This window comes from Thalia democratica, chromosome 7 (genome assembly GCF_965202585.1).
Source record: "Thalia democratica chromosome 7, ktThaDemo2.hap1.1, whole genome shotgun sequence".
NCBI lineage: Eukaryota > Metazoa > Chordata > Thaliacea > Salpida > Salpidae > Thalia > Thalia democratica.
Genome location: NC_139171.1, coordinates 45,052,749 through 45,074,115, shown reverse-complemented (window position 1 = coordinate 45,074,115; position 21,367 = coordinate 45,052,749). Strand labels below are relative to the sequence as shown.

The window sequence follows — 21,367 nt, the reverse complement described above, 5'->3', positions numbered from 1 at the left end:
AATTGGTTCTTTTTAATTTTGATATAGGGGTCTGTAAAATTTACAATAACGCTACAACTATTTACTTAACAAAAAAAAAGTTTTTACTGTAAAAACTTAAAATTAGGCTCTTAATTTGATAACTAGTAATATTAGTATACTTTGTTATTGTTTTTTTTATATCTTTTTTGTTTTAAAATAGTACTATTGTACTGGGCAGGACGTAAAAAGGTATTCGTGGTGTGCGACTCGATAACCGAAAGGTTCTTTGTGCACCAGGTCTAGGACCAAATATTTTGAGCGTCCTTTTTGTCTCAATAAACTATAAAGAATTGTACTGAATACTGCAAAAATTAAAAAGAAAAGCTGCCCAAAAAATATACTTTCATAAAACGCGGCCTGCAGGCAACTTTTTCTGAAGAAATTGGCTGTCGATTTATAAAAGAAGCTGATGCCTTTTCTGAAAAAATGAAAAATTTAAAAAAATCATATGTTTAGTAACAATTAATCTCCTAATTCGACTAAATGTTTACATTGTACAATAGTTACAATTATTTTCTTTAAGAATGTTACTAACATTAAAAATAGATTTTTTCTATTTAACTAAGAATTCGACGTATATAACCTTATTACCTAAATAGTATCTAAGAAAATATCGGCTAATATTTGACAGAATCAAAGTCTGGACTATTGTTTGCCGTGAGATGCAAAAACCAAATAAAATATAAATAAATTAAAAAAGAACTATTTATTTATTAATAAAAGTATTTATTTCTACGTTTACATTTTTTAAACAAACTAAGTTTTAAAAAGTTGTATTAAAATATTTGAAACGTCAACTGTGATTATTTTTTTAGAATCGTTATTATTTTTAAATTAAATAGTAAAATTTTATGTTTAAATGAAGTTAATAATTTGAAAGAAATCATAAATTTAACTTTTTTAATTTAAGTTTTGGATTCTCTAGAAAAATTTAGTTTTGAAGTTCTCTTATTTTTTTCATAAACTTATCAACTTGTTTTTTTTCTATATTGTTTGACCAAACAGAATTTGTTTTAAAGTGAGAACCGATGATAAATCCTGAAACTGTTTTCATGTCTTTATAATCAGATAAGTTGTCATCAGTTACACCACTACCTATTATAATTGGTAAATCAACAGACTCTGATACTTCTGAAAAATATTATTAAAAAGAAGAACTATGAAAAAAAGAACTAAAAAAGTAATTTTAAGACCAAATAATTTAGTCTGTATTAAAACTAAACTATTTTTTTTTAATGAAAAACTTTGATATACAGTTTATATGATTATATATAATTTTTTTCTGTAGAAAAGATATCATGAACTTTGTTTATTTAGTATGTGTTTTATGGTATGAAAGAAGTAAACCTCATAAAAACTTGTATTTATAGTTAGTTTTAAAATATAAAAATCAGCGTGTATAGCTTAAAAATTCTATATTAAACATATAAAGCATTATTAGTTATGAGTTTATTGAATTAGTTTAAAAGTTAAAATTAAACTAACAATACAAAAATTTTTATACATAAATAGTGTACTATAAAAATTAATGCTTGAACAGCTTTTTTCCGGTGCATAACTTATTTAAAGAATATAACAAAAGACATTTAATTTTCTTAAATTTATTTTAGTACTTTCGTAGTAAGGCTTGACAGAATTTGTGTCTTACTATGTTGTAATGAATAGAAATTTAAATAAAATCATACTGTAGTTTAAAGTTTTAAAATATAAAATAACGTTATAATTGAATGTTAAAAATTAACTAAATGCTTATGCTGTATGCATGTTTTTAATCTAACGAGAATTATTAGTGTACCAAATCTATACAACATAAGGATTTAGTTAATTTTTAATATTCGATTATTACGTCATTTTATATTCTAAAACTTTAAACTACAGTACGATTTTATTTCAATTTCTATCCATTCTAACATAGTAATGTACAATTTCTGATGAGCCTTACTACGAAAGTACTAAAACAAATTTAAGAAAAATGAAAAAAAAATAATGCAAAAACTAGTATTAAATATGTCTTTTGAGTATGTTTTACTTTATATGAATCATGTACTACAAGTAAAGTATGACAACTTTAAAATGGTAAGTGGTAACAAAAAATTACTATGTATACTTAAACTCAATTCTTATTTTTTTTTTAACTTAATGAAAAAAAATGGTATAACTTAAACTTTCTGAAATTTACAGCAAGTTTTATATGCTACTCCTTGATTTAAAACTTGAATAAGCTAAGCATAAAAAACAAACAACTTAGCTTTTTATAGACAATAAATAACTTATTATTTCACAATAAATCAAAAAATGATATTTTATATATTAAGTTATATAACTAATAGTTGATAAATTATACGTACCGTACCATCTCGCGATAGTTAAAATCGTCGCTTTGTTGTTATTCTATAAAGTTTTGAAAGAAACAAGAAATGTGTAAGTACCAAAACTAAAGTAGTTGCAAAATATAAAGTCACTTGTGGCGAACAATACATTTTCTGACATAAATTGACAATGGTAGTATTATTTCAAACCATAAAAAACGAAGTTTTATAAAAAGTCAATTAACTTTTCTGGATCTAGAAGTTTTGACAAGCCTCTGCCTAAATACCTAAACTTTATTTGCAGTTTTTCAACTCTAAAGCCTGCCACGGATATACTAATGTGGTTTGGTCTGATAAATCAAGTCTAAAATTGCTTTATTTTAAAAAATTTTATTGTCAAAACAATGTTTTTCTTGTTATAAACAATTCAAACGAAATCCTCAGTTGAATAACACAGTCTGTACTTTTTAAAATATAAACATGCAAAAAGACATTAGGTTATACTTGAAATAAAACTGGCATGTATGATTGAAAACAAACACAATAAAACTTATAGTTTAAAACTCAATTTAGCAAAACCATACTATTAACAGGTGAATTCATGCTAAGGTTTGAAAAATATAAGCTACTTTATAATATTATAAGGTTGCGACATAAAGAGTTAAGGGTAAAAATCTGTTTAAAAGTTTTAAATTAGAGTTACGCTATACTTTGCTAGTTTAAAGTTATTTTTAAGACAAAATTGTTTAAATAAAAACATTTGAATGGTTTGGTGTTGTATCTTTCGACAAGAGTTTTTGAGTTCATCAAGCAACTTTAGTTGTCGTTTTTTGTGCTGTACTTTTTAATATAATTTCAAGTTAAATTTCTACTATTTTAAATGTTTTTGCTTTAACAATTTTGTCTTATAAATAACTTCTAATCAGCAAAGTATAACTTAACTCTAATTTAACCTTTTAAACGAGACACATTCAAAATCCACACGCGATTAAAATCCACCTGCGTTCAGAATCCACCCGATCAAAATCCACCCAGTAAAATTAGAGAACCGCTTACCGATCGAGGGTCAGGTTAGGGGTAACAGTGATAATGAAAAAAGAAGCAAAATATACATAAAATAGATAAATAAATAAAGAAAAAAAATCGGGTGGATTTTGATCGTTGGTCGATTTTGATAGTATACCATTTAAACAGACTTTTATAGTTTATGACGTAACTATTTTTAGCTAGACATTTCAAAACTATTGTATATAACTAAATATACACTATATTATTATCAGTTTTTAGAAAGACTATTCTGATATAAGCCTTAGCTGGTTAGTTGCTGTTTGCATTTTAGTCGTTCACGCTTTAGTTGCGCTAACAGCCGCCGTGATTTATTTATGATATGTATAGAGTTATGTATGCGACTGTTTTCATCTCGACTTTTTAGTCAAAGTAGCTTATTTTGTGTTGTGTTTTTAGTACAGTTGTTGTATTTTTGCCGTACTTTTATTCAATTGTAAATTCACCTTTTTGTTTTGAGACTCGATTTCTTTATACTAGTAGTTTAAGCATTCTAAGAATCTTACTACTTAACTAGGCTAAGTTTAAATAGTAGTATAACTTTAGTATACATTTGATAAATCGACTTTAGCTTAAGTAACCGTCATCGATATTGTTATAATAAGCGCGTTAAGTCAGTTAATTGCCAGGTCCGCGTATATTTAAGTAATAATTTCGGTTGACCGGTTCAACGGAATTGTAAAAAAAGTCACTCCTACCCATGAATTAAGAGCTGTACTGTACATATTTAACTGTAATTGCGGAAATGACTACGTAGGTCGAACATTTCAGCATTTCTACGTCAGGCGTGAGCAGCATTCAGGAAAAAGCTAAGAAGGTTTTTTTTTTAATGACGACGTTAAGCCAAAAGGTGAACAATCATCCCTCCATGAACACCTCATGAATAAAAATAGTTGTGCTGAGAAGCTCTCAGCATAACTAATTGGTTAGAATATTGAAACTTTTATCCAGAGCGAGAAACTCTTACCATCTCTCAGTTCTAGAATCATTGTTTATTAGAACTCGCGAGCCGAAAATTTGTAAACAACGAGATTTCTACAACTTAAAACTTTATAAATAGCGTGTTTTTAGTGTTATTATTGTCGTTTTTTGTAATGTACTTTTTAATATAGTTTTAAGTAAAATTTATACTATTTTAAATGTTTTCATTTTAACAATTTTGTCTTAAAAATAACTTCAAATTAGCAAGGTATAACTTAACTCTAATTACAAACTTTTAAACAGAATTTTACAATTAACTCTTCATGACGTAAATATTTTAAACTAGATATTTAAAAATCATTGTATATAACTAAATTTACACTAAATTATCATAAAGTTAAAAGTTTAAATTATATAACATACTTACAATTAGTAGGCTTGTAAAATTGGTAAAAAGAACAAAACTCTTGTAACTAAAACTTTAGGATGATTTACACTACTTTAACGCCTTAAAAATATTCAATTATTATATGGTGACGTAATTATAAGTTTTGCTTAAAAAATGTAATAGTATTATAAGTTTTTGGTTAATATCATATTTTTTTTTAGTATTTGTTTATACAAGTTGAAATAGGAATGCATTTATCAAATTTTTCAGTTTAAAAATAAAGCTTTTTTAAATGAACACACAAACATATCAACACGTTCCTTTTATTTAATGAAGTTCCCCCGTCAGCGTTCGCTATTTCTATCTTCTCATTGGTACAGTTAATGCAGGTTCTCTGTGGATTCCTTATTTCTCTGATGCAATGTAAAATTTTCCAGTTAATGTTTAAATTAGTATTATTCTTTTTTAATTTCAAAATATGTTTCGACAGTTCAGAGCCGTTTTCCTTGTGGACTTTTAAATATCTACCCTCTTGTTTCAAAAGCTTCCCAGTTCTTCCAAAGTATTGTTTTATTTATGTTTTTTTGTGGTCACCGTAGCTTTATAAGTTACGTTCTTGGTGAGGTATTTATTTTTAAGTGGACATTGGTTTTAATTTCTGCAATTGCAAAATCATCTCTTTTGTTTCTGTATTAGTATTTTCAGTTTTTTCTATATTATTTAAAGTTTTTTTATTGTGCCATACTGTATTATATTCTTTATATTATTCATGCAACTATACGACAATTTTCAATTGTATTTACTAATTTAACTGTTCAGACTGCTGTTATCTTTAAAATGCTTATTTATTAGTTCATAAAATATTTTTCATACATTTGTCTTTACTGACTCGCAAAATTGCGGATTAAAAAAAAAACACTTTTCTTGATTTGTTTCTTTTCTTTTTTTGTTTGTTAAAATCTTCCGTACAAGTTAGTGTGTTTAAAATTTGATTTGTCTAACGCGTTTTGGTATGTGCATATATTGTCGTCATTTTTTTTTTGATTTTAGATGATTTAATCAGTGTATTTTCTAATATTGCTGGTAGGTTTTTTTGATAATTTTAGGACGATTGGAATTGTTGTTAATGTACCTAATTTCAGTATTTACTTTTTTATAGGGTTTAGTTACGTGTAATTACACATAAATGCCAGTTTTATTTCAAGTTTAGCCTAATGTCTTTTTGCATGTTTATATTTGAAAAAAATAACATAATACAGATTTTATTATTCAACTGAGGATTTTGTTTGAATTATTTCAAACGATTGAAACATTGTTTTGACAACAAAATAAAAAAAAATTAAAGTAATTTTCTCCCTATTATCAAGTCGAGAACTTTTATTGTAATTTCTAAAGTAAAAAGTTATCAAAAGTCCTAAACTGTGCTAATCTGCTTAAAACTATTGCACGTTTTATTTAGTCCAAAAACTAAGTTTATTGAACTGAAAAATTAAACAATACTATTAATGAACCCAAAGAGTTTATATAAATTCCATAAAAAGTAGTACTTTAATTTTTGCTCTTGGTAAACTAAAATGCCTGGTAAAAACTTGGTTAATTTTTTTTTCTGATGAAGAATGTTGTGAATTTTAGCAGGGTATTAAACTTCAGCACCATCGGCTAGAAAATGACGCTTGCAGGTAAAAGGTTTTTGAATAAATCAGAAAAGATTTATGAAGGTAACCATAGAAAGCGATTTGCTTGCCAATGCTTGCTCGTTGAAACGGATAAAGTATCTCACTAAGGCCTACAAAGATCTTGTGGTGTAAAGGATTTTAAAACTACGAAATATTTCAGGTGATCGCTATTTGAAGAAAAATAAAAGCACGTGCATTTTCAGACGGTATAGTAGAGCTTGCCGTCAATTAATTGTTTAGGTCTAAAGTTTATTTGAACTTACTAGTGTTTATTGTAAAACATCTTTAGTACTTTTTTATTGGGTAACTGTACTATTTCTTTTTATTCATGTAGTCTTTAGTATAATAATGACAAGTTTAGTTTAAAAATGTTAAATACTAAATGAAAGTTATTCACTGCTTGCATGTACTGTAAATATGTTTAAAGAAAAGAGCAATTGCTCATTTGAAAACAAACATCCCTTTAGGTTAAAAAAATACTTTAGATTAAAGTCAGAAAGGATACATTTAGCTTTTGATTGGAGATAAATAAAATAATAAGTAACTTAGCTAAATGTAAAAGAAAAGTTTAAAATAGATTTTTAAACTAAGAGAAACTAACCAAAATGAACAATGCTAATCAGTACGTAAACTAGAAGCCAAACGTTTTTTATGTGATATGTAAAAAATTAAAGAACTGTGGAAACTTTCAGCATTGTTATGGTTCACTAAAATGTTTGTGAATTAATTATAGCTTATAACTATCTAAAGGTAACACATATCATACATGCTAGTTTACATAAATTTTTGAGAAGAAAATATCTGCTTCGTGCCTCATTGTAAAACAAAAGTTTTCAAACATTAGTTTTGTATAAAAATTTTTAAATATATAATATACGTATTTAAACTTGAAAAGTCTTTATTTTTGTACATGGAGGAGATTTGTCAGTATTCCACACCAACATTCGCTCCTGTCTGCATATGTCAAATGCTTACCTTTTACATCTCTTAAACTAGCAGGACTTCCAGTTTTGTTTCCAGTTATTATAAGTCCATCGGACATAAAAAATGATGTTAACTCCGCAGTTTCAGCTAAACTAACATCAGAAGTAATTGCATGAGAACTGTAAAAAACAATCATGGACATAAGCCTTGACTTAAGTGGTAAGATTTTATTAATCGTGCAGCAATTTGTTAAAATAGTGTAAACAAGTATTAGTTTGAATACTTTTTTTTTACAAGTTCGCTAATAGACAATAAGTAAGACTTTTTTTAAAATACTATTCAACTAAAATTATTAAGTTTTCATAAAAAAAAATGTCGAGTTTTTGTTACTTGACTAATGTTTTACGTAACATATAAAAGTGCTTTGAAAAAGACGGCTATAGTAGTTTATCTATTATGATCATTTTCATCCTAATAAAAGTTAAGTTGTACACTAGTTTTCAATAAAAACAAATTATTAAAATTTAATAAATTGTTAAACAGCTTGTGTTTACTAATATTACTCACTACAAATATCTCACAGTATTAACAGCTCATCAGGTGTTAATTCTTATATTGTCCAACGTTAATTTTTAAATAACTAATAAACCATGTAAACAAATATTTAAAAAAAACCACCAAATCTAACTATAATAAATGTAAAAATATTTTTTTCCTATATATAAAATACAATACATTCAATTAAAACTAACTAAACTAAAATGTACTATATACATTATATCAATATTGGATACCTACCTATGTTTTTTTTTAATGTCTGTAAACACACAAACATTTTCAGCCTCAATTTGTTTTCTATATCTCAATAATTCTCCTGCACAAGAGTCAATCCAGCCTTCATCTCCAATATGTGAAAATGTATATCCTTCACATCTTATATAGCGTAATCCTGTGTTTTTGTGTAGGGTAGCATTTTGAAAAAAAAAATATATAAAACGCATTAGTGGTGTAATAATTTCTTTTAGAATAGATAGACTAATTATTAATACACTAACATTTTAATTTGTTTTAAATGCACTTATTTTAAGTTTTAGTTTAAACTTAGGCATCAAGCAGTTTTTATATGTAATATTTTTAAATTTGTATGTTACAAAAACAACACAAAATACTATAAAGAATTGTAACCACAAAAATTTTTATTTTAGAATAGAGGAGATTAAGCTTGTGATTCTGTAGGTAACCTTATTATAAGTAAATCCGCGAGTAGGTTTATGAAAAATTAGCATTTCATTATGAATTTTGCACTCAAAAGTGTTTTAAGAACACCGTTTTTAATAAGCGTTTTTCTACTCTTTCTAATATCTTAATAACTTTATATATTTAATATATTTTATTTAGTACTCAGTGTATTTTTTAGCGAATAGCATTACAAAAAATAAAGTACCAAGTTTAAGAATGTTTTATTTTAAATAAAGTTTTATTAAAGAAAAATTATACACTGTGTCGTGTATTGTGTTTTTAAATTAAATTATACAAATAAACTTTACTAAAGTTTAAGTAATGTTATCTTTATTCAGAAAACCTATTTTAAGCATAGAAATTATTGGCTTTTAAAAGTAAAAGAGTAAAAACTAAAATTACTACAATCCAGAAGTAAAAGTACAAAACAGAACTAAAGCTTTTTGTTTGATCGTGTTTTATAGAGTGGTAAATAAGTTTTTTGTTTATTTGAAGACCTTTAAAATTTTTCAAACTATGTTTCATACTTAAATATTTTGTTTAAATTTAATAAAGTACTTTTAGAGTAGTATATCTAATGTAATTATATTCTTAAATTAAATACAATTTGCTAAGATTTTACATTTATATAATGCAATAATTAAAATTAACTTTTTTTTGAGTTTGTAAACTTATTCAGGAATTTTTGGATAGTTTTTATGTGTTCTGTAAATTAATCTTTAAAAGCTAACTAAATAAAAGTAAAAAAAAAACACTTTGTAAGTAGTTTAGGGAATATTTTTTTTAAATACATAAGTATGTAACAAAGTTTAAATGTATAAAAAAATGAACATTTTAAATAAAGTATACCTGCAACTTTTGCAACTGCAATAGCTTCTTTACTTCCAGCTGTGAGTATTTGTACCCCAAGCGGTATTTCGCTATAGTTTTTGTTTAATGCTGTAGCTAACGATGCCATTGATGCAACAATTTCTGGACCGATGTTTGGACTTTTTATGTATGGAATATCATGCATATTTTCAATCATCATTGAGTTCTAAAAGGGCTTTAATGTAGATAAAACAATAAAATCAAGCTATCTGATTAGTGAATCGGTTTAAATTGGGGTTTTGGAGACTGAGTGTTTTCAAAATTTGTTTTGTAAACCGTTTTTTGAATAGAATGATTTTTGGTACATTATTAACAAAGCATAAAAATACGTTTTTAACATAAGTAAGAAGTACGTTATGTACTCTTAATTTATAATTAAATGTAAAGCATAAAAAGCTATGTTAATTTTTTAATTAAAAATTAATTAATTTTATAAAGCTTTATTTTAATATGAAGCGTGGAGGGCATTGTAGCAGTCGCTCAGCCTAAAGAAAGCGATCTAAAAAAGAAGATTAGAAGTCTTTTGCCCTCAACATATTTTCAACTTGAAACATCTTGTGCAAATGAAATAAAATTCAGCTTTTTAATAACAAATCTTTTAAAATGTGTTCTTAGTTTGACTAATATATCATGTGTGAGTATAGGGATGATTAAAAAAAAAAAGAATTTTAATTTTATTTAATTATAAAATTAATTATTAATTAATAAATGAATATTTCAATAAATTTATTAAAAAAAAAGTCTTATACATTTTCATTTAATAATTTCTTAAAAGTACAAAGCCCGCAAAATATTTTTTTGTGTTATATCAGGACCACCGTTAAAAAAGTTGCCCACGCTTCTAATTTAAACGTCTTAGATTTGTTTTCAAGTATCCTTGGTATAAATATTCTTTATGATCTGTATTTATAATCAATTTTGTTAATTTTGTTTAGATCTCGGTGTATTCGCAACAAAACTTTTCGAAATAGTTGTTGCAGAAAAACATATAAATTCAAAACTATGATTATAACTAGCGCAAACTTTAGTTTAATCTACCAAAATTTCAGCAACTAAAAGTAATTTTTTTTTAAAGCTAATGTAAACATTTAATACCACCACCCTTGTTGTAAACTATTAAATAAAAACATATTTAGTGAAATTCGTTAGTTAGTTTTATAGAAATTAGAAGGTTTATAAGATAAGCATAGAGTTTTTAAAATTAGTAAAAAAGTCGGTCTTTCATAAAACTTCAATAATTTCTTTTTGAAACTTCTTATATGTTTAGTTTTTATAACAGTTTATTTTAAAACGTTTCTTTATGTAATGCATCAATACTTTTACATAAAAACTTACAATAGATTATACTAGTTAAACATGTTGTCTTGTTATGTTTTAAAATAAAACAGATAAATTGTAAGTTAATAGGTTAGTAAGAAGATTAAAACAAGAAACGGAACAAAAATGTTTAACAAAGATGTAAAAAAACATACAGACGTGTTTTAAACTTTGTTAAAAAAGAAATCACTTATTTTACGATTGTGCTAGAAAATTTTCATCGATTAACAGCATCTATAGAAAAGAAGTCTTAAAGTTATTAAAAATAAACACATGTTTAACAAGTTCATTAATGGTTTGCTAAAAAAGTTTTGAGAATAGTAGCAAGAAATAACAGAATTAGAAAAGATAAAATAGTTTAGCCTACAAGTAAACTTGATTTAAACTTTTCAACTAATGATCAGAACAGAATATATTAAAAAAATTATTACTAATTGATAACAGAAACAATTAAGAATTCATAAAGTATACTGTAATGATTAATAATAAAAAACAAATTTAAAATTTAATATTTTTAAATAAAATCAAATGACATTTTTTACAAGTTATAAACTCTAACTATTAACAGAAAATTAAAAAATACAGTTCTCTAAGTTATATTGTCAAAGTATAACAAGACTTAAACTTACGACTCCACAGTTAGCAAGTATATCAGCTTCATACAGGACATGATCCCTAATTTTATTGAATGGAAGTTTGTTTTTAGGACAACCTTAAAACATAAAACTAAATTAAAATAAATTAAAAGTAAACCAAAAAAAGTAAATAGTCATTCTTGCAGCAATATATATTTTCGTGAATTTGTTTTTAAAAAAAAGTCGATTGACTTCAAAACGACCGTATAAAAAGGAACATTAATTGTTATAAATAACTATAAAGTGTCTGCTTAATAAAGTATTGATTAGTCTAAAAGTAAGTTTAAATCTTAAATTCAATTTTTGAAACTTAAACTTAGTATTTTGGAATAACTTTGATCAGCTAAATTTAAGTCTATTTATCTATAAATACTATTTTGTTTTTTTCAGGTTGACTATTTTCAGAGTGTTTCAATGCAATTTACTTTTACAGAGCTAAACATATTTTAAACAAAAACAATTATTTTAGAATTTTCTGATTATTGTTTCGGTACTAATAGCACCAATTATAAAAGTAAATTAAGTGAAGTGTATTAGGTGAAGTCTTACATTTTTCAGAAAATACAAAACCAATTATTTAAAATTTGAGCAAACAAAGCAAAAAGTGTACAAGGATTGTACATTAAAATTTAATAGTTGACTTGCTACATTGACTTTGTTTAATACGTCATAACTTGTAAAATTTGTAAGATTTCACCTAATAAACTTCACTTTACTTTGCTTTGTTGATATATGGTGCAAATAGCATCATAACAGTTGTCAGAAAATTTTAAATTAATTATGATTATTTCTATTTAATTTAGCAGAGTTGAAAGTGTTTTAAATAAACAAAAGATCTTTTTCTAACTGTTTTGTTTTAAGAATTGAAACACTTTATTTAATGGTTTGTTAACAGAAACCAACTTTGGAAACAATGATAAACGTGATGCAAAGCAGTTTTTGAATGTTTTTTAACTAAAAAATTTACTTAGGTAAAAATTCAAAAAAGAAATACAGAAGTCTTTGGCATAAAACATTTGTACACTTGCTCTTTCAAAGATCTACTAACTAAATTATTTTTTCTAATACCTGTTAATTTTTGTAAATTTTGTAACATTTCACTAAATAAACTGAACTTTATTTTCCTTTGACAATTAGTGCAATAAGCACTGAAACAATTGTTAGGAGTATCGGATTCTTTTAATTATAAAACATTTATTTCTGCAACATCAGTTATGGAAGCACTGCGACAATAATCAAACAAAAAACAGTACTAATTATATATTTATACAACTACTTTTTTATGTTTCTGACAACATTTTGTACAAATAAACACTTTAAAATGATAAAGTAAAAAAAAACTGATTAGTCAAAACTAACTTTTTTCGAAAACTAAATGTACAAGTAATGATATTTGTTATATATTTGAAAATAATTCTTTTAAAGTAAATGTTTTAGTTGTGTAGGTACGATTTTTTTCTCTCTTTCATTATTTTTATTGATGTTTCTCTTCCTATTTTTTACTGTCTTAAAATTCTTTAACTTGTATAATCTACAAGTCTAAACATTTTTGATGTAGTTTTAGTTCTTATATCTAGTTCTAGAGTGTTTTTTTAAGTTTCTTTTAAACTTATAATATAGTTTGGTAACTCTGTGGTGTATCTTTTTTTTTGTTGTTAAATCTTTTTTTGTGATTTCAGTACTTATTTTTAATTTTTTTACTAGTCGAGCATACGTAAACTTTTGTTGTGTTGTCTGTTTTAGTTAAAGCTTTGTAAGTGAGGTTGCTTGCAAAGCACTTATTTTAGTTGTCATTTAATGTAAAAAACGTGTTATTTTAAGGGTTGAAGTGGTTAATATTCTGTTGTTGAGATAAAAAAAATTGTTTTAAAGTTTATATTGTAATATTTTAGTTATTTATTTTAACTTACTGTTAACTAATTTTTTTTTGCTCAATATACTGTAAAGTAAAGAGAATACTTAAATATAAAAAAAAGTGTGCAAACTAATAATTTTTTTTATTACCCGGTTTCAGTGGGTAAAAATTCCGACCTTGTCAAGTATAATAAAACAGTAAGTTTTACTTAGCAATTTTTCTTTATGTAAGAAAACTTAAAATTTAATCATGCATAAAAGTATAAACAAAACTATGATGTTGCATATTAACAAAATCATTTAAATCAAGTATCAACAACACATCAACAAAACTGTAAAATTAATGAAAAATTATCTAAAAAAAGTTATAAAAACTAAAATTATATATAACTTTTTTTAAACCAAGTAGCAACAAAATGTAAACAAAACTCTAAAATCGACGAAAAAGTCAAACACAATTTTAAACTAGAGTTTTATAAGTTTTAATCGCAAATATACTCTTATGATTCAGAAGTTTGCGATCAAGTTGGGTTGCTTTGTTGTCGCTTAATAAATAATAACAATATTGAAACTAAATCGACTAAATATAATTCAAAACCTAGAACAAATTTGTCCTAAGGTTATTTAAGAAACCTAAAATAATCCTGAGTTTTCATTTAAAAAAAGTTATCCTGAGTCAGTCTGAGTTTAAAAACAAAATTTAAAGTATTCTTAGTTTTTTTGAGCTATCTTTAGTTATCCTTTGAATTTCAAATTATTAAAATACCCTGAATGTGTGGAAACTCTGTCTTACTGTATAAAAAACGAAGAAAAACTTATTTGAGCAGAACAATTGCTTAAAAGTATGATGGTATTGTGTTTGTGAATTGTAAATCAGGTTCAATTGTATAGCAGTTAAAAAAAAAAAAAAACTCAGAAAGATATCTAATAGTTTGAAACCTTTAGTTTATTATACGTTCACTTTAAATTATATTTTATTTGTTGAAGCGATTTGAATAGCAGGTATAATTTAATAGATTTGTGAACCAGTTGTATAAAAAAGAGAGTTTTGTTCAAACAAATATATATAATATTGATACTGATACAGCTGAAAACGCATAGTTTGTTTCTTAGTACTCAACATATTATTTTCTAAAAAAAAATTGATAAACTTAAATAAAATCAGTAAGTTCTTCTGTGAAACTTTCTTTAAATCGCCTTAAATTCTGCACAATGTGTTTTTTGTGAAATTTCTACATGTAAAAAACTTTCCAGCTGAAGTCTTTAGGATATCATTTTTGGTTTCCATTTTTTGCATTGGTGTTGTTTTAAAATATCAAAATTTGTTACCATGAAAATTTCTTCAAATCATCTTAAATTAATGAGTGTTTTTGTGTTATGTACTGACTGTAAAATTATTTTTAGCTAAAAACTCAAGTGTAGCCTTTCTTAAATTGAGCTTATTAGTTGCACTTTTAATATATCTAACTAAAGAAACTATCAGAAAAAATATATATTTAGGTAGTACTTTTGTTATACGGTCAGTTCAAAACATTAAATATAAGCTCATTAGTTATATTTATAAAATACAAAACAAATCATTAGAAAAAAAGTTATAACTAGGTAGTACTTTTATTGTACGGTCAATTCAGAACATTAAAACAAAGTTTAAGTCTAGTAAAAAAAAAGTCAGTAAGTTCTAAGGTGCTTTACCTGGTAATGCTGGTACATGCAACATGGCAATAACAACATTTCTGTTTGTTTTAAATATTTCTTTGAATTTCGAACTCATCTTATATGTAAAAAGAAAAATCAGCTTAACTAAAAATTAATAAGGCTAGTTGTTATTACATGCAATAAAAACTTCATTTTCAGTTAACGATATGAAGAGTACTTGTAATGCAAAGTACTGCAAACAAAGTTCTTTAAATAATGGATGAAGTAATTTTTTATATTTTAGGTTTAATTTTCGTATAATCAATTATGATCAATTATTTCAATTTAAATTAGTTTATATGGATATAATATAAAAATTTTTACTTTAATCTATTTAAGTTGTTTATATAAATAAATAAATATATATATATATATAGAACGAAAAACAAATAAAGTTTAGAAAATGGATGTAAATTATGCAACGTGGAAAAAATAAAATTTTGATAATTAAAAAATCAGAATCTCTAAACAAAAGAAATGAATTGAAAACTGGTATTTAAACTACAAAAAACAGTTTTTATAAAAACTGTGTTATTAATGTTATTCAAAGTACACTAATTAATTATTCTATTGTTTAGTAATATACAATTTTTAAAATTTCGTTACTGTACTTAGAAGTTTGCTTTTCACCTAATAAAATATTGGCTGAGGAAGCGTATTAAACGCAGACACAGTTGTTCAAAGTTTATTTTTCTGCAGCTTTAATTGTTTACTTGATTATATATTACCTCATATACTCATCAGTAAAGCTAAAGTTTATTAACAAAGTTTAAAAGAAATTTAAAATTTGTAAATTTCATAATTATTACGACGTTGTAATAATGAAGGTGTTTGTACAGTAAGCTGAGTTTGAAAAAATACGCTGTTCTCGTTAGTTTTAATTTCCGCTGTTTCGTAAGAATTTATGCATTTTGAAAAGGGGTTTGGAAAGGTTGTATTAGAAAAATGTTTTAAACTGTATTAGAAAAGTGTTTTAAACTGCTCATATTCGCGGCTTATTTTACTTTGATTTAATATTTGGTTAGTTTTAATTTTGCTAGAAAAGTATTTTGGTAATGAAGGCATATATTTTGTCTTTTGTTCTTTCGCTTTTAAAATATTTTTTAAAAACAGCCTTTCTAAACTTTTCAAAATGAATAAATTCTTAAACTAAAGAGATCAGCGTGTTTTTTAAAACTTAACTTACTGTACAAAAACCTTCATTATTACTACGTCATAATAATTATAAAATTTTCAAAATCCAAATTTCTGTTAAATATTGTTAATAAACTTTGACTAAAAAATTTAAACATAAGTCGCTCATTTAAAAAAAGTTTATTAATTAATTTATTTTAGCGCGTCATCAGAATAATCTTGCTAAAAACTGATAATAATACAGTGTAAAGTTAGTTATATACAATAATTTTGAAATTTCTAGCTAAAAATAGTTACGTTATAAAGTATAAAAGTTTTTTAAAACGGTTTAAATTAGAGTTAAGTTTTACTTTGCTGACTTGAAGTTATTTGTAAGACAAAATTGTTAAAACAAAAACATTAAAGTAGTAGAAATTTTATTTGAAACCAAATTAAATAAAAAGTACATTACAAAATACGACAAAAAATTACAACAATAATACTAAAAGCAAGCTATTTATAAAGTTTTAATTTGTAAAAACCTATTTGTTTGCAAATTCTCGACTCGCGAGTTCTATTAAACAAAGATTGTAGAACTAAGAGATGGTAAGAGTTTCTCGCTCTGGATAGAATTTTGAACCTACTATCCAGGTTGTTCTCAGCACAACTAGGGTCTTTGAGGAGGTGTTCATGGATAGATGATTGTTCACCTTTTGGCTTAACTTCGTCATTAGAAATAAAACTACCCATGATTTAAGTAATGTAGTATACATATTTCAATGTCATTGCGGATATGACTACGTAGGTCAAACATCTCAACGTTTCTACGTCAAGCGGGAGCAGCATGTCACAAAAAAGCTAAAAAAGTTTAATTTTAATGACGACGGTAAGCCAAAAGTCTATCCAGAGCGAGAAACTCTTACCATCTCTAAGTTCTAGAATCTTTGTTTATAAGAACTCGCGAACCGAAAATTTGCAAATAAAGAGATTTTTACAACTTAAAACTTAATAAATAGTTTGTTTATAGTATTATTTTTGTCGCTTTTTGTCGTATTTTGTAATATAATTTTTATTTAATTAGGTTTTAAGTAAAATTTCTACTATTTTAAATGTTTTTGTTTTAACAATTTATTTATTATAAATAACTTCAAATAACAAAGTATAACTTAACTGTAATTTTAACCCTTTAAACAGACTTTTATACTTTGTGACGTAACTATTTTTAGCAAGACATTTTAAGATCATTGTATAAAACAAAATTTACACTATATTATTACCAGTTTTTAACAAGATTATTCTGATGACGCGCTAAATTAAATTAATAAACCTTTTCAAAATGAGTGACTTATGTTTAATTTTTTTTTAAACTAGTACCAAAAGTAAACTGTTTAATAAACTTTAGCTTTACTAATAAGTTCATGGGGTAATATATCTCATATACAAAAGGTCGTATAAACCTATAGTTTTTTATATAATCAAATAAATAAATATATATAAATAGTTTTGTTTTTATATAATCAAAAAAAAATTAGCTCCAATTCAAATTGTCGAGCGCTATCGACAAAAACTTTTTTTAAAAACTATTAATATATATTTGTTTATTTGATAATATAAAAAACAATAGTTTATACGACCGTTTCGTATATGAGATATATAACCTCATGTACTCATCAGTAAGCTAAAGTTTGTTTACAATGTTAAATAGAAATTTAGAATTTGAAAAATTTATAATTATTATGACCTAGCAATAAGAAAGTTTATCATACAGTAAGATGAGTTTGAAAAAATACGCTGATCTTATTAATTTTAGAACTTATGCATGAGTTTGGAAAGGTTGTATTAGAAAAACGTTTTAAACTGTATTAGAAAAATGTTTTTAACTACATCGGAAAATGTTTTAAACTGTTCATGTTTGCGGCTTAATTTTACTTTGATTTAATATTTAGCTAGTTTTAATTTTGCTAAAAATCATTTTTGATAATGAATGCATAAATTTTGTCTTTCGCTTTTCTTGTTTAGTGTTATATTCTTGTCTGATTTATCAGTTTCTTTTTTTTTTAAGTTACAAAGTTTGCTGCCGAATTTAGTATTTAATTTTGATTTTGTCCTGTTTAATATTTCATATTTAATTTTGTAGTCAGTATTGCTATCTTTAAATTCCAAATTTAGTTTGCCAGTTGTGTTGAATGTATTTTGTTAATATTGTTAAATGATGATTTGGGTTTCTGTATCTTTGTTTGAAAGTATTTCCTGTGGATACAAGTACTGTTTTGTTGTTTTTTTGATGTTATTGTTGCTCTATATATTGTGTTTTAGACTAGACATTGGTTGTTTAAAGGGCAGGGTTCTTTGCGGCAATTGCAACGTTTATATTTTGTGGTGCTTTTATCGGCTTTATTGTTTTTAGTTAATATTTTATTGTTGTGTGCTATTATTTTACTTCTGAAATTACTTGTACAACTGTATGGTATTTTGATTGTGTTGCGTTTGAATATTTTATTATATGGATGGTTTTCATCAAAGGATGTGGTAATCAGATTTAAAAATTGTTTACCTTTTTTGGAACTTACATTTAAACTAAACGGTGTGTTGAAAATATTATATGTCTTTTTCTTTGTATTTTATTTCTCTTTAATAAAGTGGTCTTATCGTATTTAAGGTATCTTTGTAGTTGGCTGAATTTAATGCTTTTTGGTGTTCAATTTTACATTGTTAAAAGATTCTGCATTGTTAGATAGTTTTATTAGTCTTCTGTTTATTGTTTTCGGTAGTTGTTTTAGTATTTGTCGGGGGGTGATTGGAGTTGTTGTTTACGTATAAAATTGGTGAGTTTAGTTTGTTGTAGGGTTGGTAACTTGAGTTTAATATGTTAAAGGATATATCTAAAAAACCTGTTTGGAATGATTCGGATTCTATTGTTATTTTAAATCCGTTTTGTTTAAATAATTTAATTAAATATTTAGCAGTGTTTTCAGCTGATCTCGGTGATTTGCTTCTTAATTTTCCTAGTCCGTTATGTCTATATAATCCGAATTCATTATCTGTAAAAATCTTACTTTTTTTGATTTCATTCAGTAAAAATAACTCTACTAAATCACAGATTTCTGCCCCGTTAAATGATCCATACTTACTTTAAATAATTGGTTTGAAGTTGTTTTTTTCCCAGGTTTGGTTTTTATGTGTTAAAATTGCTTTACAAGAGCGTATTACTACATTCATTTCTTTGTCTATTATTGGGTAAAAGTTTCAGCGAACTCTAGTGCTTTAATTAAATTATTTTTAGTTATACTTGGGTAAAACTTGGTGATATTGAACTTTATAAATCAGTAGTTTTTATTAAATTTTGAATTTTTGAACCAGGTAATCACTTCGTCTGTATTTTTCCATTGGTTTAATTTAGAACATTGTACAATCCAAAAAACCTTATTCTCCGGTTACTGGGTTCAAAACAGGGCACTTAAACATTTTTTACCATAATTCTCTTAAAAGTATGTTTATTTTTTATGGCTACAAAATATTGTTCATTGTGTGTTTCTTACTGTATGACTGTTTGAAAATAGTTTTTTCAACTAGTTAAACACTATTTACAACAAATCAATTAGCTTCAACCATAGAAAATGGACACTAAAAAATAATTCTAAGAATAAATTATTTTCATTGAACGACTTTGTCCCCTCATATCTCAAACTTGGAGTCAACCTGTCTTGAGATTTAAAAAAATAAAAACTATCCTGAATTTTTATACTTTGTTAACATTTCCTAAGAGCACTTTGGTTTGAAATTTACAAAACTAATCACATTAAGACAGTTAAGACTGATCCTATTAAGTCTTAATATATTCTTAAAATAAAGTAGTTTGGTAAACTTCGTAAAGGTAGTGACTAACGGGAAGGAAATGATAGCACCAAATATTTATCTTAATGTAACTTTAAGTCAAAAAATCAAAAAAAATTAGTAATATTAAGTGTGTTCATTTTTTAATAAGGTTAATGACTATCTTATTATAAACACCGCTATCCTGAGTTTCCTGAGTATAAATCCAAAAAATTTACCTTTAAATATAAAAACTAACCAAGCACAGCAAGCCTGAGTTTGAAGCCTAAAAACTAATCTTTAAAATTAAAAAAACTTACCAGACTTAGTTTATGCCTAATTAAAAAAGAAAAAAAGAAAGAAGTAATTGATTGAAAAATGAGCAAAAGTACATCAGTATTTACTTTTTACAATGCAACAAAAATGTTACCGTGACTTAAGCTAAATTACATCACCTGTAGATTTACCTCATTAAAAAAAGCTCTCTTAAATAGTTATGTAAAAAAAAGATATCATTTCTTAGGAGAACTAATTTTTCTATTCCCATTGCAGGGTTTATGAGCTTTGGATAATGCTGATATAGGATACAAACTAACTTATTAAAGAGTAACTAATAAAACTAATAAGACTTTCTTAGTTTGTTGAAGAAAAAACTGGTATAATTTTAAAACAATTTGGAAACTAAATTATACAATTACTGCAAATAAACATTTGGGTAATTCAAAATTAAAAAAAAAATACAAACTATCTAAGCAATTTTTTTTAAATACAAAACTTAAAGAATAATGCATCATACTATTAACACACATGTGTTCTGGTCAAAGGGGGTCTATACTCTATGCCCCTTTTTACAAGTCGATTTTACTTTATGAACTCTGTACCCTATTTAAGAAGTATTCAAGAACAAGGAAATATATAATAGCTATATAGTTCTAAAAACTTTTTAAAAAAACTTAAATTTATATTTACAAACTTTATAAATTTAAAACAACAAGTTTTAAATTTGCAGATAGTTTAATGGTTTAATGAATTAATAACTACAATGAAGAATTTTTCAGATACAGGTTGGCACTACCAAAGTTAGTATAAAATACAGCTTACATTAAACAGTAAAAACATTAACCACCAACATATAACGAAAATGATCGAAAACTAAGTAAAGTTTAATAACAAAAGGCAAATTTGATAAATAATACATTTAATTAGTAAAAATTGATCAAACAAATATTATATTAAAAGTAACACAATGTTATCGTCTAATATATATTACGTGAACATTAGGAAAAAGAACGTTGTAAAAAAACATCTACCTCACAGAATTTTAGTTTAAATGTTGAATTTCAAGCTACTTCTACGACTAAACTTGAATTTCGTACCTTGTATGACGTAAAAGAAAAATAAATGTTACAAAGCTTTAAATACAACGAACTTTATTTATTTTTTATGATAAGCTTTACATTTTACTTTAATTTACAAAAGTTAGAAATACAAGATGAACAATAACTTCTGTAGCCACTGTTTACATAT

At 25.1% G+C, this 21,367-nt stretch overlaps 1 protein-coding gene across 2 annotated transcripts; it reads right to left on the bottom strand.

Annotated features, from left to right (window-relative positions):
• Nucleotides 1–943: 943 nt before the first annotated feature.
• Nucleotides 944–15,022, bottom strand: LOC145840622 (uncharacterized protein F13E9.13, mitochondrial-like). 2 transcript variants are annotated; one of them, XM_082947937.1, is made up of 7 exons: nt 14,912–15,022; nt 11,360–11,442; nt 9,393–9,579; nt 8,103–8,253; nt 7,356–7,483; nt 6,982–7,087; nt 1,099–1,152 (listed from the first exon to the last, which is right to left on the bottom strand). In XM_082947937.1, exons 1-6 carry the CDS (start codon nt 14,988–14,990, stop codon nt 6,996–6,998), a joined length of 720 nt encoding a protein of 239 aa, XP_082804063.1. In that variant the 5' UTR covers nt 14,991–15,022; the 3' UTR covers nt 1,099–1,152; nt 6,982–6,995. The 2 variants fall into 2 exon arrangements, with proteins under 2 accessions (XP_082804062.1, XP_082804063.1); XM_082947936.1 differs by lacking the exon at nt 6,982–7,087 and having other exon boundaries at nt 944–1,152.
• Nucleotides 15,023–21,367: the final 6,345 nt, after the last annotated feature.

Bases quoted from the DNA above. Each gene is read 5' to 3' on its own strand.
- LOC145840622 (XM_082947936.1), bottom strand. From the start codon at position 14,990: ATGAGTTCGAAATTCAAAGAAATATTTAAAACAAACAGAAATGTTGTT. The intron at 9,580-11,359 runs GTAAGTTTAAGT...AAGCCCTTTTAG, and splicing joins TACTTGCTAACTGTGGAGTC to AACTCAATGATGATTGAAAA. The intron at 1,153-7,355 runs GTAAGCATTTGA...AATATTTTTCAG, and splicing joins TAGTTTAAGAGATGTAAAAG to AAGTATCAGAGTCTGTTGAT.